The 22523-nt window shown below is 44.5% G+C and overlaps 1 protein-coding gene across 3 annotated transcripts in view; it reads right to left on the bottom strand.

The window, feature by feature from the left end:
- The window catches only part of LRRCC1 (leucine rich repeat and coiled-coil centrosomal protein 1), a 1358299-nt gene that overhangs the window by 1045914 nt on the left and 289862 nt on the right, over positions 1-22523 (bottom strand). For all 3 annotated transcript variants that reach the window (XR_011278636.1, XM_069621288.1, XM_069621287.1), the window contains exon 8: positions 17235-17424. Coding sequence is in view for 2 of the 3 variants with exons in the window: in XM_069621288.1 (XP_069477389.1) it covers positions 17235-17424 (190 nt within the window). In the remaining variant the exon portion in view is untranslated. The remainder of the gene's footprint in view (positions 1-17234; positions 17425-22523) is intronic.

The following is a 22523-nucleotide window of genomic DNA, read 5'->3' as shown; positions in this document are numbered from 1 at the left end:
CTTTTTGAACAACTTCAGAGGCTTTGACGGTTTCATTGGAGACGAAGACCGTGACCTAGACCTGGCACGTCTCTGGCGATCCCCTGATGCCTTGTCCGAACAAGACGTCGATGGCTCAGATGTTTATCGTGCCGACTACTGGGGCCCGAGGGCGCACAAATATCGGTCCGAGACCATTCCTTGCCAGCTTCACCTGAAGGCACGGACGGAACTGTGCTGTGAAATTGAAATATCTGTAACATTTGCTCCTGAAAAGCTTCCCATTCCTCGGGGGTAGAGGATTTAGTGGGGCATGACATTTTTTTCAGGTAGTCGTCATCCGACAGGGAAGGCGAATGGTGACGCTGCTTCTGGGACCACCTCGACGAAGAGGAAGAGTGGCACAAACCGCTCTGGGACCTAGATCTCCTGGACGTCTTACGACAAGGAGACTCTCTCAACTCGTCGGTCGACATACCAGTAGATTTGGATTTACGGGGCTTGGAAACACGGTCTACCTTCAATTTCCCCTTATGCTCCCACAAGGCCTTGGCAGTCAATCACTGACATTTCGAGCAGTCGTCTGTGATGTGGTCCTCGCCCAGGCACCACAAGGAGATACGGTGCGGGACATCTTGGACCCACAGTCCCAACATTTCTTGAAGCCAGACCGCAGGGTCCTCGGGGTGGAAGAAGAAGACATAATCGCACAATACGAAGTAGAAGACACGAGGCGCGCCGAGTTCTCGAAGCAAACACGTTTGCAGAAAAAATGGAACTGAGGCTACGGGCGCTGTGTGCATACTAATTATCACATCCGATGACGTCCCCCTCGACGGAGGCCTTCGAGGGACATCGACCCGATGTCATCGTCTTAAGGGGGTCCTCTGCTGAAAATATTTCTGAAGCAGCACAACTGTGAACATTACATGTCATAGATGAGGAATACGTTGGAGGACACAATCCATTTGAATGCTGATTTGGCGATTGTTGGCTCCAACCCCACAACCGTTGATGGGCTGAAATATTGCCCAGAGGTCAGCATACCAGTCTGTGGTGTACTGGCGATGGTGAAACCTGACCAACCCCACCCATTCGCTCTGCACAGGGGTGGAGCGGGGTCCGGCCCTGTGCTATCAGTATAGGTGATTTCGGGAGATTGCTGATTTTGCGATTTTTCAAAAATGCGAAGTTATGACACAATAAAGCATACACAAGGCTATAGCAGACCCCTACATGCATGTCAGCTACAGACCCGTGCAATGCTGGGTGGTACCGCTAACTTGTAATAACTGACTTGGGTGGTTCATGAACAGCATCTAAGTTGTTCTGAAGTAAGTCCCATTGTGCACTGTTGTAACTCGCTAGTAACGTAGTGTTAGCCATACAAGTAGAGTAAACTGCAGAAGTGGCCACTCATTTCCCAAGGGCATAAGGTTTTTCAGACTCTTTATCAAGTGGAGCTCCAGCATTAGACAAAGGGACACTTGCTTGTTTTCTTGTGGTGGTAACTACTGGGAAATTTGGTTTGACATGGCCCCTAATATAAATCGGGTCTAAAAATGTTTTCAACCAATGCCACTGCACACGCAAGGGACGGTGTACTTAAAGAAGGTTTATTATTTTCTTAATGGATTGAAGTAAAGGTATAGACTGGCTCACCAGCGTTTTCTCATTTAAAATATCGCCCACAAAGTCTGTGTCTTGAACATACTCTTGAGTTTGCATTTTAAAATGACCAGCTGCCCTTTGTGAGCAAATCATTGAACAGCTGGTCGTCGAGAGGGGATGTGGTGCCAGGTTCATGAGTGATCTCAGGAGATTGTAAAATAGTGACATCTGGGTCGTAATAGGTAGGATCATCATAGCATGTCTCTTGGTGATCATCCACTTGATTAGGATCATCCCTTTGATCATAATCATGATGATCATCAGGAAATACGTCTTGTTGTGACTCGTCTGTTCCATCAATGACGGTACGAATAGGTGATGTGTGATAAGTCTCCAACGTAGGAGATTTAGGTAATGGTTACCCTTCCTCTAAATGTAACTTCTTCTGTCTAACAGGGTAACACTCCATAAAGGATACAAAGGAGGCAATCTTGTCCATAGTCTCCTCAAAACGTGCCTTGGTCCACATGCTTGTTTTGGGAGTTTCTGCAAGAGGAAACACAAAAGCCTTTGGGTCCACAGGATGTCTCTTTTTCTGAAGAGATTGAGACAGCAGAGTGGTAGCCCTGGTGTACTCTGGGCAAGTATGTAGAGGGTGTTACTGTAACACTTGCAACTGGTGTGGACGGGAGGGTATCCCTGGGGTGTTCGAGATTTTTCTATGTGTTATTCCCCCTGTGTTTTGTAGGTTTTTTTTTTCCAACGGCTGTTTTGACAGCCGTGAAACATGCTCTGGCGTAGATTTATGCACTGCGATTGGCATCTGTTCTTGCATACTGTCATGCTCTTAACGCGAGTTCGACAGAGTTAGTCTTCTGACAAGTGGTATCGGAAGATCTTGACGTATCTTCCGTCACAGTGTGGCCTTTTTTCAACAGATCTGTCAAATATTGGCCAGGGAATGTGTGTTTATGGTGCTTGTGTCCACCATGGAGTGAGTGTATATGTGTTCCCCTGTTGCCAGGTGTTGTCCCCATTGCAGAGCGCTGGCCATGCCTTCCAGGGGTGGGGACTGAGACGCAGGAAACTATGGATTCCTATTGGATATCGTCAGCACCCGAAAGAGCCATAGCTGCCTTGGTCCTCATCATCTGATGCAACTGTGTCGGAGGGTGAACAGGATTCGGCCTGCATAGCATAGGCCACCCACCGTTTGGTGCTCCTCTCCTCCAGCATCTTGGGCTGAAAGAGCATACATGATGCACAATGTGTTTAGAATAGTCACAGGGAAGACAGTGGTTACACCGATGTTGAGTGTCTTTCCACAGAAATGTTTCATTACGAAAATGACAAAATGTAAATAGGTCCTTTCCATATTAAAATGAATAATAGTCAGCCAGACAAGTGTAGATCCACAAGCCTCAAATATATATATGTATTCACTGAAAAACCTTAGTTAAGGTGCAGTTAAGTTGAGAAGATTTAGCACAACAAAACCCTTGAAATTCAGCAGGTGTGGGAAGTCATGACCAGCTTAACTCCGCGCTCTCCTGTTGATGTCCCCAAAAATGCCATTTTCATATGCAATTGTGAGCCTCTTCTGTTATAATATGTATGTGCACATTGTTAAGAAAGGAAGAAGGCATACTATGGCAAAAGGGAAAGTGCACATAGTTGCACTGTGAACAACTCTGAATCTAACAACGTGTATATAATACCCAAGTCTTGTGTATATATGTAAAACCCAGGAACGTCAATAAGGTAAAACAGTATTACCAATATAGGAAAAGGGATGTGGGGTAAACACTTAGGACCTCCTTATGACTGAAAGGAAAGTCGGCAAACTCTTTACCCACTATGCTCTTACAGATACTGACAGCGCTAAACCCACGTAGCGGGCAAGCAAGGACAGATTCTGTGAACTGACAATCTGTAGAATACTGAATAAGGCAATTATAAACAGTACTCACGAGGACCGGAAAGACCACTTGAATGTCAGTAATTTCACGAACCCTGTAGATCAAACAGGGACCCAGAAGGCTGTAAAAGCAAAGGGTTAAAGATAACAAAATACATAAACCCTAGTAAAAGGCAAGTCTGAATTGTGATAATAAATCGTGAGGAAAACTAAAAGGGGAACACTCTGGAACTTGTAACAACAAACCCACACCTAATAATCAATGGAAAATGAATGCAGAAGTGCAATGGAAAACATGGAGTGGAATCTCAATAAAGTAGGATCAGGAGCAGGGAAAATGATATCACAAAAGGAAACCTTTCCCACCCAATCCAAGGAGAAAAGGCAGTAACTAATTCTACGAAAGTAAATATTAATACATCATGCTTTTCAGTAACCAGGACAGCATAAAGGGACAGAAAACACCGGCAAGCTGGGCTGCATCAAATAGTAAAGTACAGAGAAAGGCTGTCTGCAGACAGAGGAAGACAGAAAGGGAAATTCAGAAAGCATAAATCAAATAAGCGCATAAATCCGAAATCCAGGACAGAGGAACAAGATACAGGAACTAGTAACTGGGCACAAAGCTAGGAACAGGAACTAGGTACAAGGCATGGAACTAGGAACAAGGAACTGGAACTAGATACTTGGCACAATATCTATGAACAAGGAACTGGAACTAGGTACAAGGCACAGAAACTAGGAACAAGGAACTGGAAATAGATACTTGGCTCAATATCTATGAACAGGGAACTGGAACTAGGTACAAGGCACAGAAACTAAGTACAGGAAACAGGGACTAGTCACAACAGGAACACTGCTACAATGACCAGCGCCGGACTGAAGCAAACTGAGGCTTTTAAAGCTGCTTAACGAGCACACCCCTCAGGCGTGCCGCCTGCTGCACCTGCAGCCACAGGTGTTGCCTATCCTCCTCCCAGCGTTGTGCTGCAAGGGAGGAGATGATGCAGTGAGCCAGGCATTCTGGGAAGCAGGAGGTGAAGCAGTGAGCCAAGGCATTCTGGGAAGCATAGTCATTTGATTTAAGTAGCATGCCGGATGCCAGGGAGGAGATGAAGCAGTGAGCCAGGCATTCTGGGAAGCAGGAGGTGAAACAGTGAGCCAAGGCATTCTGGGAAACAGTCATTTGATTTAAATAGCATGCTGGCTGCCAAAAACCAGGAATGGATCCGGAAGGGAAGTAACTGGGAAAATAAGGTTTTAACGCTCCCAAATCATCAGAACACTGTAGCATGGGGTTCGAAGGAAATGTCCAGTAAGGAATAAACCCCAGAACATGCCCCCAAGTGGCGGGGATGGGAACGAAGGGAGCGAGAACGGGAGCGAAGAGAGCGAGCCGTGACACACATATGCTCTGCAACAGGAACGCACAAAGTTAAGCTGGTCATGACTTCCTAGCTATTTATTTTTGCGAAGGGGGTACCCCCTTCTCTATCAAATAATTTAAAAAGTACTGGACGGAATAACCCCAAACCACAAAAGGATTGCAAGTCAATGTTTCATGCCCAGGTTGTTTCAAACCTGCTCCAGATATATCCAGCGGTTTTGGCTGTTTGGCTGAGCAAAGATTTACCTTTTTTTTGTCTATGGGAAAATGAATGTGGACTAAGCCGAAAGTTACTTTTTTTGTTTTGATAGGATATATGATATGGCATTTATAACGCGCCTATACACAAGTGTTTCAAGGCGCGATCAGCCAAGGGAAGGGGAACAGAGGGAATACAAACACCGATCCTAATAGGCCAAGGGTCATTCAGATCGCGCAAGTGCAGGGAAGGAGATGGAGGCGAAGTGCTGGGGGTAGGGGGGAAAGGAGAGTGCAGTGGGTTTATAGTGATAATGTCGAAAAAAAATATCGAAGTACAAAAATGTCGGGAAAAAAAAGTCGAAAATAGAAATGTCGAAAACATAGATATCATTAAAAGAGTCAATTTTTCGAAAAAAATGTCGAAAAAAAGACAATTAACATTATCAATAACCCGAAATAAAAAAACAGGACGAGTATCGTTTACTACGAAGAATTTTGGTTGTCACAAAACACTTTCATTGACTAACCAAGCACCAAAACGGAAAAAAATACAGCGATTACGAAAGTAAACTGGTACAACTAATACAAGATTTTAACGTGGACAATAAGGAAAATTACTTAAATTCTGTGGATTTTAACTTAAAATGTTAATAAAACTTACGATTCGTAGTCATCTGGAATCCAATGTGGGATAGGTGAAGTAAATCCAGAAAAACAACCAGGAAATCCAGAAAACCACGTCTGCAACGGCAACCAAACCAAACAAAATTCCAAATCCAGTGAGGAACAAAAAACCCAATAAATCCAAGTGTGAAGCTGCAATCCTTGTAAATGTTCCAAGAAAAAATGCAAGAGAAAAACATAATCCAGGAAGAAAAATAGTGTTAATCCAAGCAAAAACCCAAACCAAAAAAAAAAGGAAATCCAAGATCCACGATGCATCAGTAGAAAAAAAATCAGAAATCCAAACGACCCGGTTAATCCAGTGGAAAAAACACGATTCATCCGAAAGAAAACCAAGAAAAATCCCAAAAATCCATGACCGGAGTAACGGAGAGGCGACCGCGGGAGAACCGTTTGCTGAATGAGCTTTAAAAATGGCACTCACGTATACGTAGCAGGACGTAACATGCGTAAGAATCAATAACAAACTTTATATTTAGTTACATACATATTTAAAGAGCAATAGCACCATCTGATGGACGTTAAGTATATTACAAGTTGTAATGTATTTTAAAGTTATCTAAACATATATTTATCTATTTATGAAAAAATGATATTTACAGCTACATAAAATACATGTTAAAATGCTAACTTCGAAAAAATCTAGAAAAAAAAAAAAAAAATCGACATTATTGGTTTGACATTTTTTTCTAAAATAATTTTTCGAAATTTTGACTTTCTAAATTATTGCATTCTAAATTATGACTGACCACCAGTGCAGTGCATGGGATATAAATAAATAACAGTAAGGTAAGGCCAGAAGGTGGCAAGGGTAAAGGCAGACAACAGATGTCAAGTGCTGGTATTGGGACTGTAGGGATACAGAAACAGTCCCCAAGTGCGGGGGTGGCCAGGAAGGCAGTGCAGGACTGCGACTGGTGGGGGAGGGGACCTGGGACCAAGATCAGAGGGTGGCTAGGTAACCAGTACAGTTTCAGTGTCAGCCGGGAGGTCAGCAAGGGAGAGGGGGAGATAAGGTAGAAGAACAGAGAAAGGTTTTGAGGTGCTTCTGGAACCGAAGATAATTCTCCTCAAGTTTCTAGGAGGCAGGGAGGTCGTTGCAGAGGGAGGCCCCAGCTGAGGAAAGATCTACCACAAACTCATTGCTTGGAGAAGCGACTGACCCTGAGGGAGTTTGAGGTAGATGAGCAAAGAGTTCGAGAAGGAAGGTATTAGGTATCTTAATGTTTTTATGTTTTAAAGAATCTTTCCCAAACTTTCCAAAATCCGTCACAAGGTTCAAAAGTTATTAAAGATGAGTTTTTTTCAAATTCCTATGCAACTCTGACTCAACTTAACTATAGGGCAGCAACTAACACCCTATAATATATATATGCCTATTTGAGTTTGCCTGCTCATTGCACTGTACAGTGTGATGAATTCTGCAGAGTCCTCACAAAGACCCTACCTAGTCTCCTCCGAGGTGGTCAGGGGAAGGCAGTCGCTACCTGATCCTAACCCTGGGGGTGGTATTAGCCAGGAGGATCACCTGGGAGGAGAAGTGACCCAAGGGAATAGGAGCACTCCGTTGGGTGAGACGCAGTATTTGTCTTCCTCAGAGGAAGAGATGTCAGTGATGCCTGAAAATGTAATGGCTTGTTGCCAGAGTGTGATTTCTTGTTTCAAATCCATTTATCATGGGGATTGAGAAAACTTGTCCTAATCAATCAATCAATTAGGCGTAAAGCTGCCCCCATATGGTTGCCCACATCTATAATAAGAACTCATGTAGCTAACAAGAGAACATTAAATGTGGTCATTAGAACATTACCATCTTAAGTGCTGATAAAGATAACTCTCCTTTGATTGCAGACCAATTCTTGATTCCTTTTAAATTTCCTCCTGTTAATAAAGCCAATAATAGAAGTGAAGTAAGTACATCTAAAAACAATGTTCGGAAAGCAAAAGGAAATTTGAACATTGGGGACTTCAAGTCCCACAATGCCCAAAGTGCTGGGACGAGGAAGAAGGATTTGGAGGCACTAGACTGCAATGCGCAGTCTAGTGATTTTAATGACACATACCTGAGAGGGGCTGGTGAGTAAAAAGGGCCCCCTTAGGTGCAAGCCATTGGGAGGAGCAGAAGGTGGAGTGGTTGTCGAGACGCCATGTTGCAGTGGCAAAAGAAGTTGAAGGGAAGCAGTGACCGGAGCCACCGCCATTTGTGAAGCGGATGCCGGTTTCATGAGGTCCTCCACCCTTAATGACCCAGTATGCAGAGATTGCGTGGCGGGAAGCGTTAATGTAAGAAGCTTTCCCCAAAGTAACTTGGTACTCGGGAGGCAGGTGAGCACCGGAGTGCTCTACTGAGCGGCGCGGGCTGAGAGAAGCGGAAAGAAGCAGTTTACCGTGCAACGGGAAGCGGAGGAAGCAGCGGAAGAAGCAGCAGGGGCAGTGGCAGCGGAGCAAATGGACGTGCATGCAGCACCCAGTGGAGTTCACTAGCATTGTGTGACTTTGGAACGCTCCGTAATCGCCCGCTGGCCACTATTGGAAATATTGAATACCGAACAAACACAAAGAGACTAACGTGGTAGACTAAGAATAACTGTGCATACCAATCTGATATAAAACAGCAACAAAAATAACCAAGGTAACAGACAAGAAGGTTATACATGTAATTACAAACATTGAAGTAATTGCCAAAACCAAATGGAGGGAAATATTAGAAGAAGCTAACAAAAACTACCCTTAGCAAAGACCAGACAAGGCAAAGCTAATGCAGGTGAATAAGAATGAATATTGCCCAGGCCAAGAGAGGGCAATTAAGAAGCAAGCCAATTGTAACCCCTATTGCCAAAGAGAGGAAGAAGCAACCGTTTTTAAAGACCCAAACAAGCATTGTCTAAGCCAAAGAAGAACAAGTGTGATAAAAAGCTATTTTCAGCATTTGGTCGATGTAAGTGGGGGAAAACAAGATTGGCAGAGGAGCTTGTTCCTGACAGAAAGCATTCAGGAGGAGAGGAGTATAATCTGCATTGCATGTGGCAATCACAACGGCGGGATAGACAGCACCAATGTGTTTCTTGTTTTCCCAGAAGACGTAACCCATACTGAAGTTGCTGATACTGATATTGTTGAAAACCAACATATTTTGTTGTGGCAGGAGAGCTGCCCTCCTGATAGAAAGCATTCAGGATTTCAGGAGAATAACCTGCATTGTATGTGGCATAAACAGCACCAATGTATTTCATCGCTTTCCAGAAGTATTCTTTGCTGATGCTGTTGAAGGACAAAATACTTTAAGAATTTGTTTTGAAGCAAGCTTTACCACAGAAGTACTTGGAGGAGTTTTAGGAGCGTCTTTTGTCCTGGCAAACGTGTATACCAGGGCAGGGACCCCTTAGTGGTAGACCTCCCAGGTGAGTGGACCAGGTAAAAACCATTGAAGTACTGTGGTGTGGTTAATAACTTTGAAGATGAAGTGTTCAGATTACTAAAGTATTTTGTGAACTACAGTGAAATCATCCTGACAAAACATTGCTGTTTCTAAAGATGAACGGTGGAAGTGTTTTTCTCTCCCAAGAAGAAGTTGTGTTGAATCAACTCTTTGCTACAAGTGGCGAGACAATGAGTTGTAATTTATTTTGAACTGAGACTTTTGTAGCAAGACAAACCTTACCACCAGACCTTTGTTGTAGAATGTAACTTTCCTAATCCTGAACTGTTCATACAAATTCATGCTTTAAACCTGGGGAAGGGAACATTACCCAGGTTACAAGGAGAAACAGTTATTAAGTTTATGTTGGACATAACTGATTTATGTTGTATTATAATTGCCATATATATTCCCTTCATATGTTGGTTGTATGTATTGTAAGGAACTCATGGCGGCAACAGTAAAGACATCACAAGTGATCACAATTCAAACTGAATATGCAGGTTGGAAAAACACCCAATCTAAACCTAAAGCTAAGATGGGAGCAAGCTACTACCATCAAATGAAAAATAAGGCAGTCCTAGTGGCATCTGGTCAAAATAAAAGGGCTTATACTAAGAAAAACCTATCGTCAATCCTCATCACAAATGATAAATCAGGATGTGTTAGCCGGTGGTCTCCCTTCCCCACGTTTTGAGCACGGGACAAAGCGGGCCTCCTGAGCACAGCACACTCTTGAGCTTTCGCAGCACTAGACGACAGTTCCGTTCTCAGTTATCTGGACCGTCGATGGCCAAGTGTCTTTTCTCTTAAAAGTCTCTTGCCTTCGAGGACCTGATATATTCAAAATTAACAAATGTCCCTTTCCAAATGTACGTTCGGCGATGACCTTTCACCCCTCGATTCCCCTCTTCCGGGCTCAGATCTACCAATAATCATCAGCCTCCCTCCGTCGGGTTCACTATGGCTTTCCTTGCATTCATAAGTCAATGTCTTTTTAAACAGTTCACTGTGGACATCCCTGTCGGGTTCACATTTGTCAACACACTGTTACTCAGGACTTTAGGCTTCGCTAAGAAAACCTATTGCCTATTCCTTACAACTAATACAGAAAAGGGTGTGGGATAGTTGTTAAGAAAAGAAAGAAGTGTTCCCAAATAATAAGTCAGGATGCAGAGGCTTTGTTCTCCCTTCCCCACGTTTTAGACACAGGATAAAATGGGAGCTTGGAGCACATTATGGTCTCGGGCCTTTCCAGCATGAGACGACAGTTACAATGACCGTTCTTAGGACACACTCTCAGGTTTGTCTAGCATGAGCAAACAATTTAGCTTTAATCCTCAAGCTCTCCGTAATCAGGGCCTTCGATGGCCAAGTCACGTTTCACTTGAAAGTCTCTTGCCTTCGAGGACCTGACATATTTAAACAGAAAAACAAAAGTTCCTTTAACAAATGAAAGTTCTTTTCCAAACAACTTTGGGTGATGGCTTCACCCCTGGATCTCCCTTGGTCGGTCTCGGATCCCTGTTGACTTTAACGGGATTCAATTCCCTTTCTTTCACAGTGCTTGTAGATCTGTCTTGACTGTACAGGGATTTTGCTTGACCCTCTGTATGACCACTTTGACCTACTTGGCGGGCCTTCCCATGTCCTTCTGGTACTTGTAGTTTCTCTCATATGGGGCTCGACCAGAGTCTCTCGAGTTAGCACCCATGTGGTGCCGCTTTCCCTCTGTAACTGATCTCCCCTTTACACTTTTTACAGTTCATTAAAAGTTCAATAGCTTTATTTCGAAGCTTGCCCCTCCTGCGATTGTCACTCAACATAGTCCAGTTCTTATTGGTTCTCCTCTGGAGGCATCGGCTGTGATGAACTGCTTGGCTATTGGGCTTCTCTGCAGTCAAGGCCGGTACTGCAGGAGCTTCCCTCGCTCCTGCTTATCGGCATAAGCTTGCCCCATGTACCGTTGACATCTGCTGCAGGACACTTGTGCCATTGTTCGCGGTCTTAGTCTTTCCTCTAAGAAGGTCCGTGGGCCTGGGACGAAAAGAACAGGTCACTTCTCTCCACCTTTCTCCTTCATGTGAACGGACGCGTGGTAGCTGTCTGGTCGTGCTGTCTGTTGTACTCGCCTTGCTCGTAACGTGCTTTCTTGCTCCACCTTTTATCTACCTTTTATCCCTGTGCGGAAAGGAAAGGGCTGTCAGGTGTGTGTGGTTATCACCAGTAATTACCCGACTCTGCCTGACCCTTGGGTTGGGACATCTAAGGTGAACAGTTTTATCATTAGACAGTTTATGATCACTGTGACAAAAAGTATTTGTATCAGAAAAAGAGGGTTTTAGAGTTTTCAAATGTCCTATAGGATAGGATGCAGAAGGCTTGTGATATGGATGAAAAAGACCTGGATGCACAACAGAAAATAGTGGATGATGGGAAGTGTAATCATGTGTCTCTTCTGACTGAGAGTTTAGAAAGTGACAATCAGAGGGATGTGATTGGTAAGGTTCACGGGATTAACATGAATAAGTGGGATTGTGGGAATGGTAGCATTCTTACTGAACAGGTTGAGAGTCCAGAGAATAATAATCGGAGGAACGTGAGATGAGGAGCATTTGGATAAGGAACAGGAAAGCAAGGATTCTGATAAAGATTGTTTCTAAATAAAACAGGGTATGTAATAGGTTCAGCAGAGGTGAAGGGGATGGTGGATTCAAGAAAGGGAAGTTGATCAAGTGGAACAGAAGTCGATTTACTACTTTCTCCGGTATAATAGCTGGTCTCACCTGGGGAATTTCCCAGAGTACAATCCTGTGCTCCACTACCCAGGTGATCCTCCCCCACTGGTCCACCCCCAGGAACTGGATCCAACAGCGATGGCTGTGTCCTGGCCACCTGAATAAGGGATTCCAGACGTCTTACTGGGAGAATACGCTCAGGTTTCTCACACCCCGTTCCAAAGGCCTTCTGGTAACGGTAGTTCCAACAATAGAATAATCATCCAGAGTCTCACGAGTGAGCACCCACGTGGTGCCCGACTCCTGTGCAGCTGGATTTCCCCCTCTTGTATAAACAGTTCTTTGTACTTTTCTTCAATTAGCTGTTTGCTACTTTTGCTCAACACAGTTTGGTTTCTTATCGGTTCTCCCCTCGACTCACTGGCTGTGATGAACCGCTTGGCTTTACTTGTTTCTGGAGTCAAAGCCGGTACAACGGTGGCGTATCTCCCCGGCTTGGTTATCAGCAGAGGAGGGCCCCTCATGTACAGTTAACATCTGCCGCAAAACACGTTGGCTATTGTTTGTGGTCTTACGATTCCTTTCACAGAGGTTTCACAGGTCTGGCTCGGAAAGGGCAAGGTTGCTTCTCTCCTTGTCACCCTCTCGGGTCGTGCCGTCTGTCTCCACCTCTTGAAGTGCCATGCTGAGTTAGCTCCCTCGTTGTGCGGTCTGTCTTACTCATACTGTGCTCTCGTGCTCCACCTTTTATCCCTGTGTGGAAGGGAAAAGGGCCGTAAGGTGTGTGTAATTTTGGTCAATTACCTAATTCGTATATTGGAACATGTCAGATAAACTGCTCTGGTGTTAGTCCGTTGCCTTTCGTGGTATGCGAAAGTCTTTGTGTGGAAAAAAGGGGGTGGGGCAGAGTTTCTGAATGTCCTATGTGGTAGAATGGGGAAAAGGTGCTGGAAGGAGGATACAGCGTCTCACCCGTAAGTGTCCCAGTTCCACTCCTCGAGGACCCCATCCCCCCCGCCCCCCCATCCAGGTGATCCTCCCTCACTGGTCCATCCGCAGCAATTGGATCCAATAGCGATTGCTGTGTCATGGCCACCTGGATAACAGATCCCCTGGGACTAGTTAGGGAGACACCTTCAGGTTTCTCACAGTATAGGTGTGAGTGACATTCATTTTGTTAGAGTGTTTCCTTTAGTTTATTTTGATAGGCAGGGAAATCCTCTTCAGGTGTTTATCAAACCCTTATAAGTTAATAAAATGGCATTGTATCAAAAACCTCTACATGGTTGTCCGCCTCATATTTCTGACCCCTCACAATAGGTTACGTCTTATTGCCTGTAATAGAGCAGCTGGATGCACTTTACACCAACAATGAGCACGTTGCATACAAGGGATCCGCATTTACCATCTGGCTTGTAAAGAATGGGGGGCGGGGGGTTCAGTCTGTACTTCTGCTCTCTATATGGTAGAGGAGAGGCACAGAGGACCCCAGTCAAGATTCTCTATTATTGTAGCGTAGTCGAGCAATCAAGGCCTAGCTTCTAAGGAGGTGATGCAGGCTGGTTCTTAAGTACAGTGTAGTCCCCAAGCCCCCAAAGAGGAATGTCCACACACTGTATTACTGAAAACAGAGTCTTTATATAATTAATATTCAAGGTTATGTACCCTATCACAATAACTCACTTTGTGCTCAGAAAATCAACAATGGTAAATATATACAGTACTTAAGTGGTACCATCATTATTTATCAGATCTCATTAAAGTGCATCAACTACACTTTGGTCAAATGTGTCACAGATCAATAAAAAAGGGAACCAGCAATAGGCATAGGAAGGAAAGCAAGATGATTGAAACAATAGGAAGATTACTGGCCCCTACCCTAGACACAGTTCTGTGTGAAGATCTCCCTCCCCTCACCTGGGCAACCTGTAAAATAAAGATATAGCACAAGCCCAGTCCATATATTGATCAATAGTCTTATTCTCTCCTATAATGTTTCTACCCCCCAAATGTACCTAGTAGAGCAGAGTTCTTCGAAGAGGCGTCGATGGATCCTTCTTGCGCGACTCCCTTTAAAGCAGGAGCCACGGATCATCGAGAGGCATCGAAGAAGGTGAACTTGGCGTTGACAAAAAAGTTCGAGGGTGCCGAGACCACAGCGTCGATCCAGGCAATGCTCATCGGTGACGTCCTGCAAGGATGAGGTGTTCGGGGCACCTCGGCGTTTGATAGTTCTGGACCGCAAAGAGTTTCTGAAGAACTGTGGCCCGACAAGGGTGTCGAGTCGTTGGAGTCTTTTTGGTCTTCAGGTGGCGGGAAACCCACCGGCGGATTCTCCTCGGTGCGTCGGCGTCCTTCACTTTCTCCGGCAGGATAAAGCAGTCGATGGTGCAGACAAGGGAGTCCTTCGATTCAACAATCTTAGGCAAAGGAGTGGGCAGCTCCGGTCATCGGCGGCACGGCGTCAAGCAGTCCCCTCTTCTGGGGCAACACTGCTTCGACGGGCCTTCAGCGGTTACGGCGATACTCCAAACCCTGGTCGACGGCAATGGACTTCAACAGCGTCGATGTCCGGGTGCTTCACTTCGTTCTCCTCGGCGGTCCCAGTCTCCGGTCGGCAGCCTTTTCCGAAGGTCTGGCTTCCAGGGAGCTTCTGCAAAGGTCAGCGGTGCTCGATGCTCCCTCGGGGCACAGGATGAGGGCGCCTAGCAAGGTCCTCTCTCGGATCAGTCCTCGACGAACTCGACATCTTTCGGATTGGGTCGAAGCAAACGCAGCAGCAGTTCTTCCTCCAGATGGGCGTCGAGGATCAGCAGTTCGTTACTTTTCAAGTGTAGACACAGCTTCTGAACAATTTCCAGTGGTGAGAGGTCCCCAGATATACTATTCTGTCTCTCATCCACACTGCTGGGTCACACTCAGCAGCCAATCATACAGAAGGGCATTCATGCAGTCAGTCAGCCAATCAGGCATACAGTGCATTCAGGCCATACTCCTCCCTCTCAGACACTCACAACAAGGAATGTGTATTGGGACAAGTACCCAGCCATTCAACACTGCATTCATACCAGTTTCGGGCAGGGGTGTCTCAGTCTTTGTCTCTCATACCAGAAACCTGACAGCCACAACAAGAAGTGCATATTGGTCACACACTCCATTCACCCAGGTCTCACCCACAAGGTGTACCCACAACATTCAGTCACTGGGAAGGCTCCAGCCAGACAGGCCTGGACTTCACAACACCACCATATATGGAACTCCCACCCAACAGCCAGTCAGGGGGAAGGGACAGAGTCAGTGCTTCCCAGGACTTTGGGAAAACAAGGTAACAGGCAATAGAAAGCAAGAGGCCCCAGGGGCCATCTTGTTTCCTATCAGGAATCAACCGATTCCAATGGCAGGGCCTGGGTATCCCAAAATGGAGGATACTCTGAGCACCTGTCAAATTCAGCATGGAGCTGCCACCAGCCTATACCCAGCTCTGTGGACCACACACAGGTGCCCAAAAACATACACTAGGGGCACAGGGTTGCACCCCCACCCATAGGTGCCATAAGGGTATCCCATGGGTCTGTACACCAAACCAAAAATAGGAAGCGCTGTACTGCCAGGAGTCCCACATGGACTCCTGGGCAGAAAACAATACAGAACACAAATGAAAAAGGACTACAGGACAAGGACAGGGAGGCCCTGTCCCTCCAATGCATTTCCAGCATCACATGGCTGAAAGAAGATTCCCAATAACTCAGCCCCCCACTCCCCCCCATAGCTCCTGTACATCAGCTAGAGCAAAAAAGGTGCGTCAAGCACAGAGAATTGAAAACCCCTCACTACTGCGACCCAGGGGGTGGTAGAGATTGACCGAATATCTTCACATACAACTTAGCAACACCATATTAATATCACCAAAATACACATTGCAGTGAAACTAATTGAGGCTAGAAGGCAGTGAGAACAATCCAGATAAGGAAAAATATATATACACCTCACTTTATTGTCACTCAGCTGATGCCCGGAAGAAATGCTTCTCGCGAGAACTATGTTTGAGGGACTTATCCCTAGCATTTCTCTACCCATTCAAGGCCAGCAATTGCAGATGACTTCTATGCCCTTTCATACCTTTACTATGCAGTCTTTGGAATGCTACTCACTGTCATAGTGGGGATAGCGGTCAGCTATCTAACAGGTCCTACTAAGAGGGACACGATTGCTCCAGGGCTGCTCTGGTGGGACCTTTTGAAGCATGAGAAGCCTTTGCAGCCAGCAGAGAAGAACAAACCTTTAGATGAGAGCCATGGCTTGGACGTGGTGAACTTTGACATAGATGCTACGATTTGTGCCGCCAGTGTGCCGCCAGACTATGTAAAATAATTCTGATTCTGAGACGGATGAAATTTTGCATCTACTCCAGCACACCCGACCCAGTGGAATTAAATACATGAAGTCTCATCTAAATTACACACCAGCCTCATTATAAAGACATTTTTGTCCTAAAGATGGCCATTTCACTTGTTCCTGAATGGACAAGTGAGAACGTGTCCAATCTGACCTTTGGCCGAAACATGTCGACACTCTTTTTCTCTAAAAGCGTTTAAATATAACCGCTATAGTCAAATTTTTCTAATGTGAAAGGAGGACTGATAAAATCTCCACTCTCCCTATTGTATGTCCTAATGTATAGACAGATGTCTTTTGTGTTTTTCGTGATGCACTGCTGTATGAATATGTACTGTTTTTAATATTTATTAATAAAGTGAGGTATATATATTTTTCCTTATCTGGATTGTTCTCACTGCCTTCTAGCCTCAATTAGTTTCACTGCAATGTGTATTTTTGTGATATTAATATGGTGTTGCTAAGTTGTATGTGAAGATAATCGGTCAATCGCTACCACCGCCCGGGTCGCAGTAGTGAGGGGTTTTCAATACTCTGTACTTGACGCACCTTTTTTGCTCCCTGATAAACGTCCCGTTTTGAGAATTGCTTCCCCGAAAACAAAAATGTGGGATTTTGCCCTTTATTTGTATACTTAATTCACCAGCTAGAGCCACAGCTCAAGACAGCGAGGTCCTTTTAATGAAAAAATTACCCCTGTTTCTCTAGCTCTTCTAGGTTACCCTTTTGTTGATCTGCAGAGGGATCAAACTCTTTAAGACATGCCTTAGCTCAATAAAAGGTATTTTGAGGCTTGGGAGAACAGTGCAAAAAATGCTTACTGTATTTTCTGTGGCAAATGACAGTCTATGCATCACATTGCTTTACGAAAACGTGATTTAATAAAAATAATTAAAAACATACTCGATAAGTGGATTCCTCAGGAACTCTTGCAGATTCAACTTCGCCTTTATCCTTCAGTGATGGGGTGTCTCTGGGTATTGCAACCACGTCTTCTGCCTTTCGTTTTACTGAGGACATACTGCTAGACAATTCACTTTTGTTCTGAGAACTGATATTTTTTAATCTCTTAGTCACACCCTGCTTCTGTCCACTGAAAGAATAGAAATATTATAATTAAAAGAATAAAACTAGGCAGGATTTAAAACATTAATATTTAACAGATGAAAACTGAAGACTATAGCAATCTTGATGCACATGTCTAGCATGTAAACTCTAGAGGCTGTGAAATATGGCTAATAAGACAATTGATACAAAACTGGCAATGTTATAAAGACTGCATATAGGATGGCAAAAAGGTGGGCACAAAAGCAAGGTGGCCACACACACAGATGCATATACACAAATGCATACACAGACACACACAGCTATTTAATTTGGAAAATACAGATATTGTCCACTTGGTTTGCGTTCAAGGATTATTTTGACATTAGCATTGACATTTTTAACAACTTTGAAAATTAAGACAATCCTGAGGAAAAGGCCATAAATTAAAGCTATCTGTTCATCCAAAAGAACAAGTAGAGTAGATCCATCTGCACTGGGCGGTACGGTATCAGGCCTTCTACTCGCCTACAAACCTAAAGTCAGGAGCACATGGTCGTCGAGGACCTAGAAGCGAGGTCAGAGCGGAATAACGTACAAATCATTGGGGTGCCCGAGGACTCACTCACAGGCACCATGGAGACAGCCGTGGAAGGTCTGCTGAAAGAAATTCTTGGCGATCCTAGGTGGTCCCCACTCTTTGTAGTGGAGCGTGCACATCGGGCACTAGCAACGAAACCCAGCCCTGAAGGGTACCCAAGTCCAATAATAGCCTGCCTGATGAACTATCGCGACAGGGATCTGGCTTTAAGGGCTGCTCGCGAGAAACAGGAACTAAAGCTAGGCTCTAACATTGTGCGTATATTTCCAGACTACACTATAGCTGTGCAACAGGAGAGGTACACCTTTGCTGGAGTTAAAAAAGCTTTTCAGGCAATGCAGGATTGTCTATGCTATGCTTTACCCAGCTAGGTTGCGCATACAGTATAAAAATAAGACCTACTTTATCATATTCCCAGAAGAGGCCACAGCGTTCATAGAAACTTGTATCCCATTATCGACGCATGGCCCTGCAGAGACCTAACATTTTGTTTCGAACATCCACCTGCCTTGATTCAGTAAAGATATGTTTATGGCAACATTCCAGCAACTTCCATGTACTATACATGTAAGGCCTGTACTTGGGCATCTATAAGGTCCTCCACTCATAGTGGAAACTGCTGCCCTCTGATGCAAGTGCATATAGTTGTCAGGTGAGGTGGGGAAGTAGGGGGAAATGGGTGGGAAGTGGTGGGGAAGATACATCGTCAAAGTTTGGGGCACTATGAGGGAAGGGGTGGGGGATGAGGGAAGTGTTGGGGAGTAAATGTTATAAAGTGCACATGGTGAATAGGTTAAAATCATTTATTGCATGGAAGTGTAAGTGATTTCAATCCGGCACTTCACCCAAGTCAATGCCTAGCGTGCGATGCACAACTGAAATTCTTTTGTGTTTAAAAGTTCTTTTATTCTGAACGAGGTACCACTTATATCACGCCCCTCTCTTGGAACCCCCCCAGTCACACTGAACCAGGAATCAGGCTGGTTTGCAAAGTTAAAATATTTATTTATGTAGTTACAATATAATCACACTATGTTTAATGGGCATACAATGATGACCAATGGGGTGATGTAACACTAAGCAACCTCTTTAATCACAATGAGTAATAGTGAGCAAAACAATTCAGCACAGAAATACTTTTGTGAGTGTTCAAATCAAGTAGCAACGTGGTTACTATTTCCCTCTGCACACCCCTCAAGCAATGTAAAAAGATAGGAGGAGAGAGAACAGGTTTCAGGAATGCAGAATTCAACCAAATGTCAATCCCAATTTCCACCCAGCAAACACAAGAGAGAAACAGAAGTAATTGGCAAACTGTCAAAATGGTTTTAAATTATCTGAGAATGGATTGGGTAAAACACTAAATATGGGCTAATTTGCTGAAATTGTTTAAATTCTAATGGGAGCCGCTTTAGATAGTTACAAACACTAGCAATTATTTGATACAAATAAGCAATGTGAAAACTTAAAATTGAGGTTGGGTGCAATCAAAAGCTGTTTTACACATAGGAATTTCCTAAAACAAAATCCGCAGCAAACTTGTCCGCGTGCTGTAATCACGATCGTGGGAGAACTATATGGATTTGGTTCTATGGAAAGATGTGGATGTTAGCTACAAGCAGACGTTGAAATTTTGTTTCTAGCATAAACATTGAGAAAGTTATGAACGTTTTAGTGGAGGTTGTTTTTCTGAGATAGGCGCAAGAAAGGGAAAACAGGGATGCGCTTTCAAAAGACAAACAGGATTTCTTTACACTAGGGGAGGACTATGAAGAAGCAAAATACCACACGGAAGCACAACCACTGGACCAGGGCTCCACTGGATCAGGGAGACTGCCTGCCGGGGAGCTTGCCTTCTTCAGATGAAATATATGCGCAAAGATATTTAACAATACTAGTAACGAAGGAGATAATAGGGATAATATAGAGAGTTCAGGCAATTAAAAAATATTTCTAACAATGCAGTTCTGAATATAAGAGAGGATGGGTTAAGACAGGGATTACTATGGACAGTACATATGCTAGCGACAGTCCTATACTATGGATACTCACTATATATGTTTGAACAGAACCTTCAGGAATTCTGGTCCGTCAAGATCAGGGATTCTGCTCAGAAATTCTGCTGGGCACACCGGACTAGGCAGCAAGGTGCTCTGGTCTGCACGGCACAGCACTACTGGACTGGGTCTGCAATGGCTCTCTGGTCACGGCACAGCACGGCACAACTGGATTGGATCTTTTGATCCTGGTAATAATTCTTTTAGCAGGAAAGCAGTTACAGCACAGCCCGGCTGTTTCTTTTGTTCCCCTTAGGTTTGGTGGGATTCTTTCTGGTTCTGGAACCTCAAGGCCTAGTTGAAAATGGTTCAACTAATGGAATGGGCCTTTCTGCTTGCTAAGTTTCTGGAATCTGGAGCAAGGAATATGGATGGATCTGCTTCAGGGTGCTCCGCCAGGATCAGGATAGTGGGTGAATCTGTGTGTGTTTCTAAGTCCTCAGCTTTCTCTATTTATGCATATGGTAAAGGGGTGTCTGTGCTGGATTATCCTAAGCGCGCCCCCTATGTAGCCTATTGGCTGGAGTCTCCTCTCTCCCTTAATTGGAGGAGAAAACAGGGTGTCACCATGATGATGTGGGTTTATGAGTCAGAGAATCCTCCCCTTGTCCCTTTCAACAAAAAATCTACTTTTGAATACATATTTACATGTGTGCAATCTTTATACCAATCACATACATAGATCACATTTTGTGGAGCAGATACTCTTCCAAGCCCCGTCGCTGTAGGCTCTTGGGTCTGCTTTTGACAGAATTCCACCCTTTTTTTCCCGGAACACATGGTCCAATTTCAGAGCAAATTTCCACAAATGTGCGCATTGTATATGGGCATAAGCGTGTGAAGTTTCATGCTTTTGACATAATTACATTTGGAGTAAGACCATATTTTCCATTACTACTTCCCCGAATATCTCACAGAGTTCTGGCGTCTCTTAAACCGTGCATCCAGAAATCGCATTAACAATGCTGTTAGTTCTAATGTTTTTACAATTTTACACAGTCATTTATCAGTCCTTTTAAAAATGTACTTTTGTCAACAACAAATGGTTGTCTGTCCCTGCCTCCTTCTCCTTCTGGCAGCTCAGAAGCAATCTCCCCATTGTCCTCTTCCCCTCCAGCCCCAGTTCTCCTACCCTGATCTAATCCTCACAGAGGTGTGATTTCCTGGCCTTGGTGGGAGGCAGAAGGGAGGTGCCTGGTTTGATTGTTTTTAGGCAGGCACTTTGGCTGTGGATGTTTTTATGACAAATTCAGCTTTTCAAGATATTGCAATTTCACAATGATTTCTTGAATTCAGTAAATTGTGACACCCAGCAAGAATATTGGATGTTTGTGGGTGTTTTGTACCGGCATTCAGCAGTTTCAGCAACCAAGAAAAAGGATTTCTTTCAGCAAGCACTGCTTTTCCCTCTGTCCTCCATTTTTCTTGTTGTGCAGCCCTGTGACATGTTTCTGGAGTGAGGTCTCCGTTCCATACCTGACAACATGCATTGTAGATTTGACCGCCATCTTTTTGTGCATTGTAGAGCGCCATTTTCATAGGTTTTGGCGTGCACAAGGGTTTTGAGGCCATTCTGATGATTCTGGAACCACCAGGACAAAGTGATGTCGCAGGGCAGAGCATAAGTGGGTTAATACATCCCACAAAGCCCACCCTCACGACTTGAATTTGACTGCCCGTCGAGGGGAAGTCAGGAGATTGGGATGTTCAGTTTCTTTCTTTTTGGTCCAAGTGGGAAAATTTGTCTGCTTCTCCCATCCTTGCTGGATCGACAGGTTCTCCTCGCCGGTTCTGGATGGAAGTATGGAGCGATACTCCGGGCCCCTTGGGTCTTTCCTTCCGGTCCCAGAGTGATCCTCCTTGGTGCTTAGAATCCATGGTTTCAATAAAATGATGACAGAACAAAGCAAGGTTATGGACATTTCCCCACCACTATTCATGTAGTGGGGCAATACCTATATTTGACATACAATTGACAATCTTTCCCGCCTGTAACTATTACTGATTTTAACAGGTGGAATGGTTTTACAGTTGGAATATTCTAGGGATCCGGAATGTCCCCCTCGATTTCCAGATGACTCCTCTAGTTGCCGCAGAGTATGCCTAGGATGGCAACACTTCAACTGGTTGATGTGGACCCACTTATCTTCCTCCTCTTCCAAACTGCCTTTGGGGGTACAGATTTTGTAGGAGACTGGTGAGATTCTGGCTACAATTTCAAAAGGACCCCGCCAGCTAGGATGAAATTTGCACTGTTTGGCCTGGTTCCTTTGGAAATTGTACAAGTAGACCCGGTCTCTTACTTGGTATTCTTTTCTAGTTGACTTAAGGTCATAGTGGGTCTTCATACTGTCTGCAGATATTTCTAGATTCCGCTGAGCATAGGCAAAAGCATGTTGAAGGTGTTTTCTCAGATTCTCAACATCCCCATGAGTTGTGGAGGCATTTATAAAAGGTATGCTCTTGGGTTCTGTAGAGCAGATGAGGGGG

This window comes from Ambystoma mexicanum, chromosome 5q, assembly GCF_040938575.1.
Source record: "Ambystoma mexicanum isolate Mex_15411 chromosome 5q, UKY_AmexF1_1, whole genome shotgun sequence".
Classification (NCBI taxonomy): domain Eukaryota; kingdom Metazoa; phylum Chordata; class Amphibia; order Caudata; family Ambystomatidae; genus Ambystoma; species Ambystoma mexicanum.
Note: the sequence above shows the minus strand (reverse complement) of the source record. Positions and strands in the feature narration are given on the sequence as shown.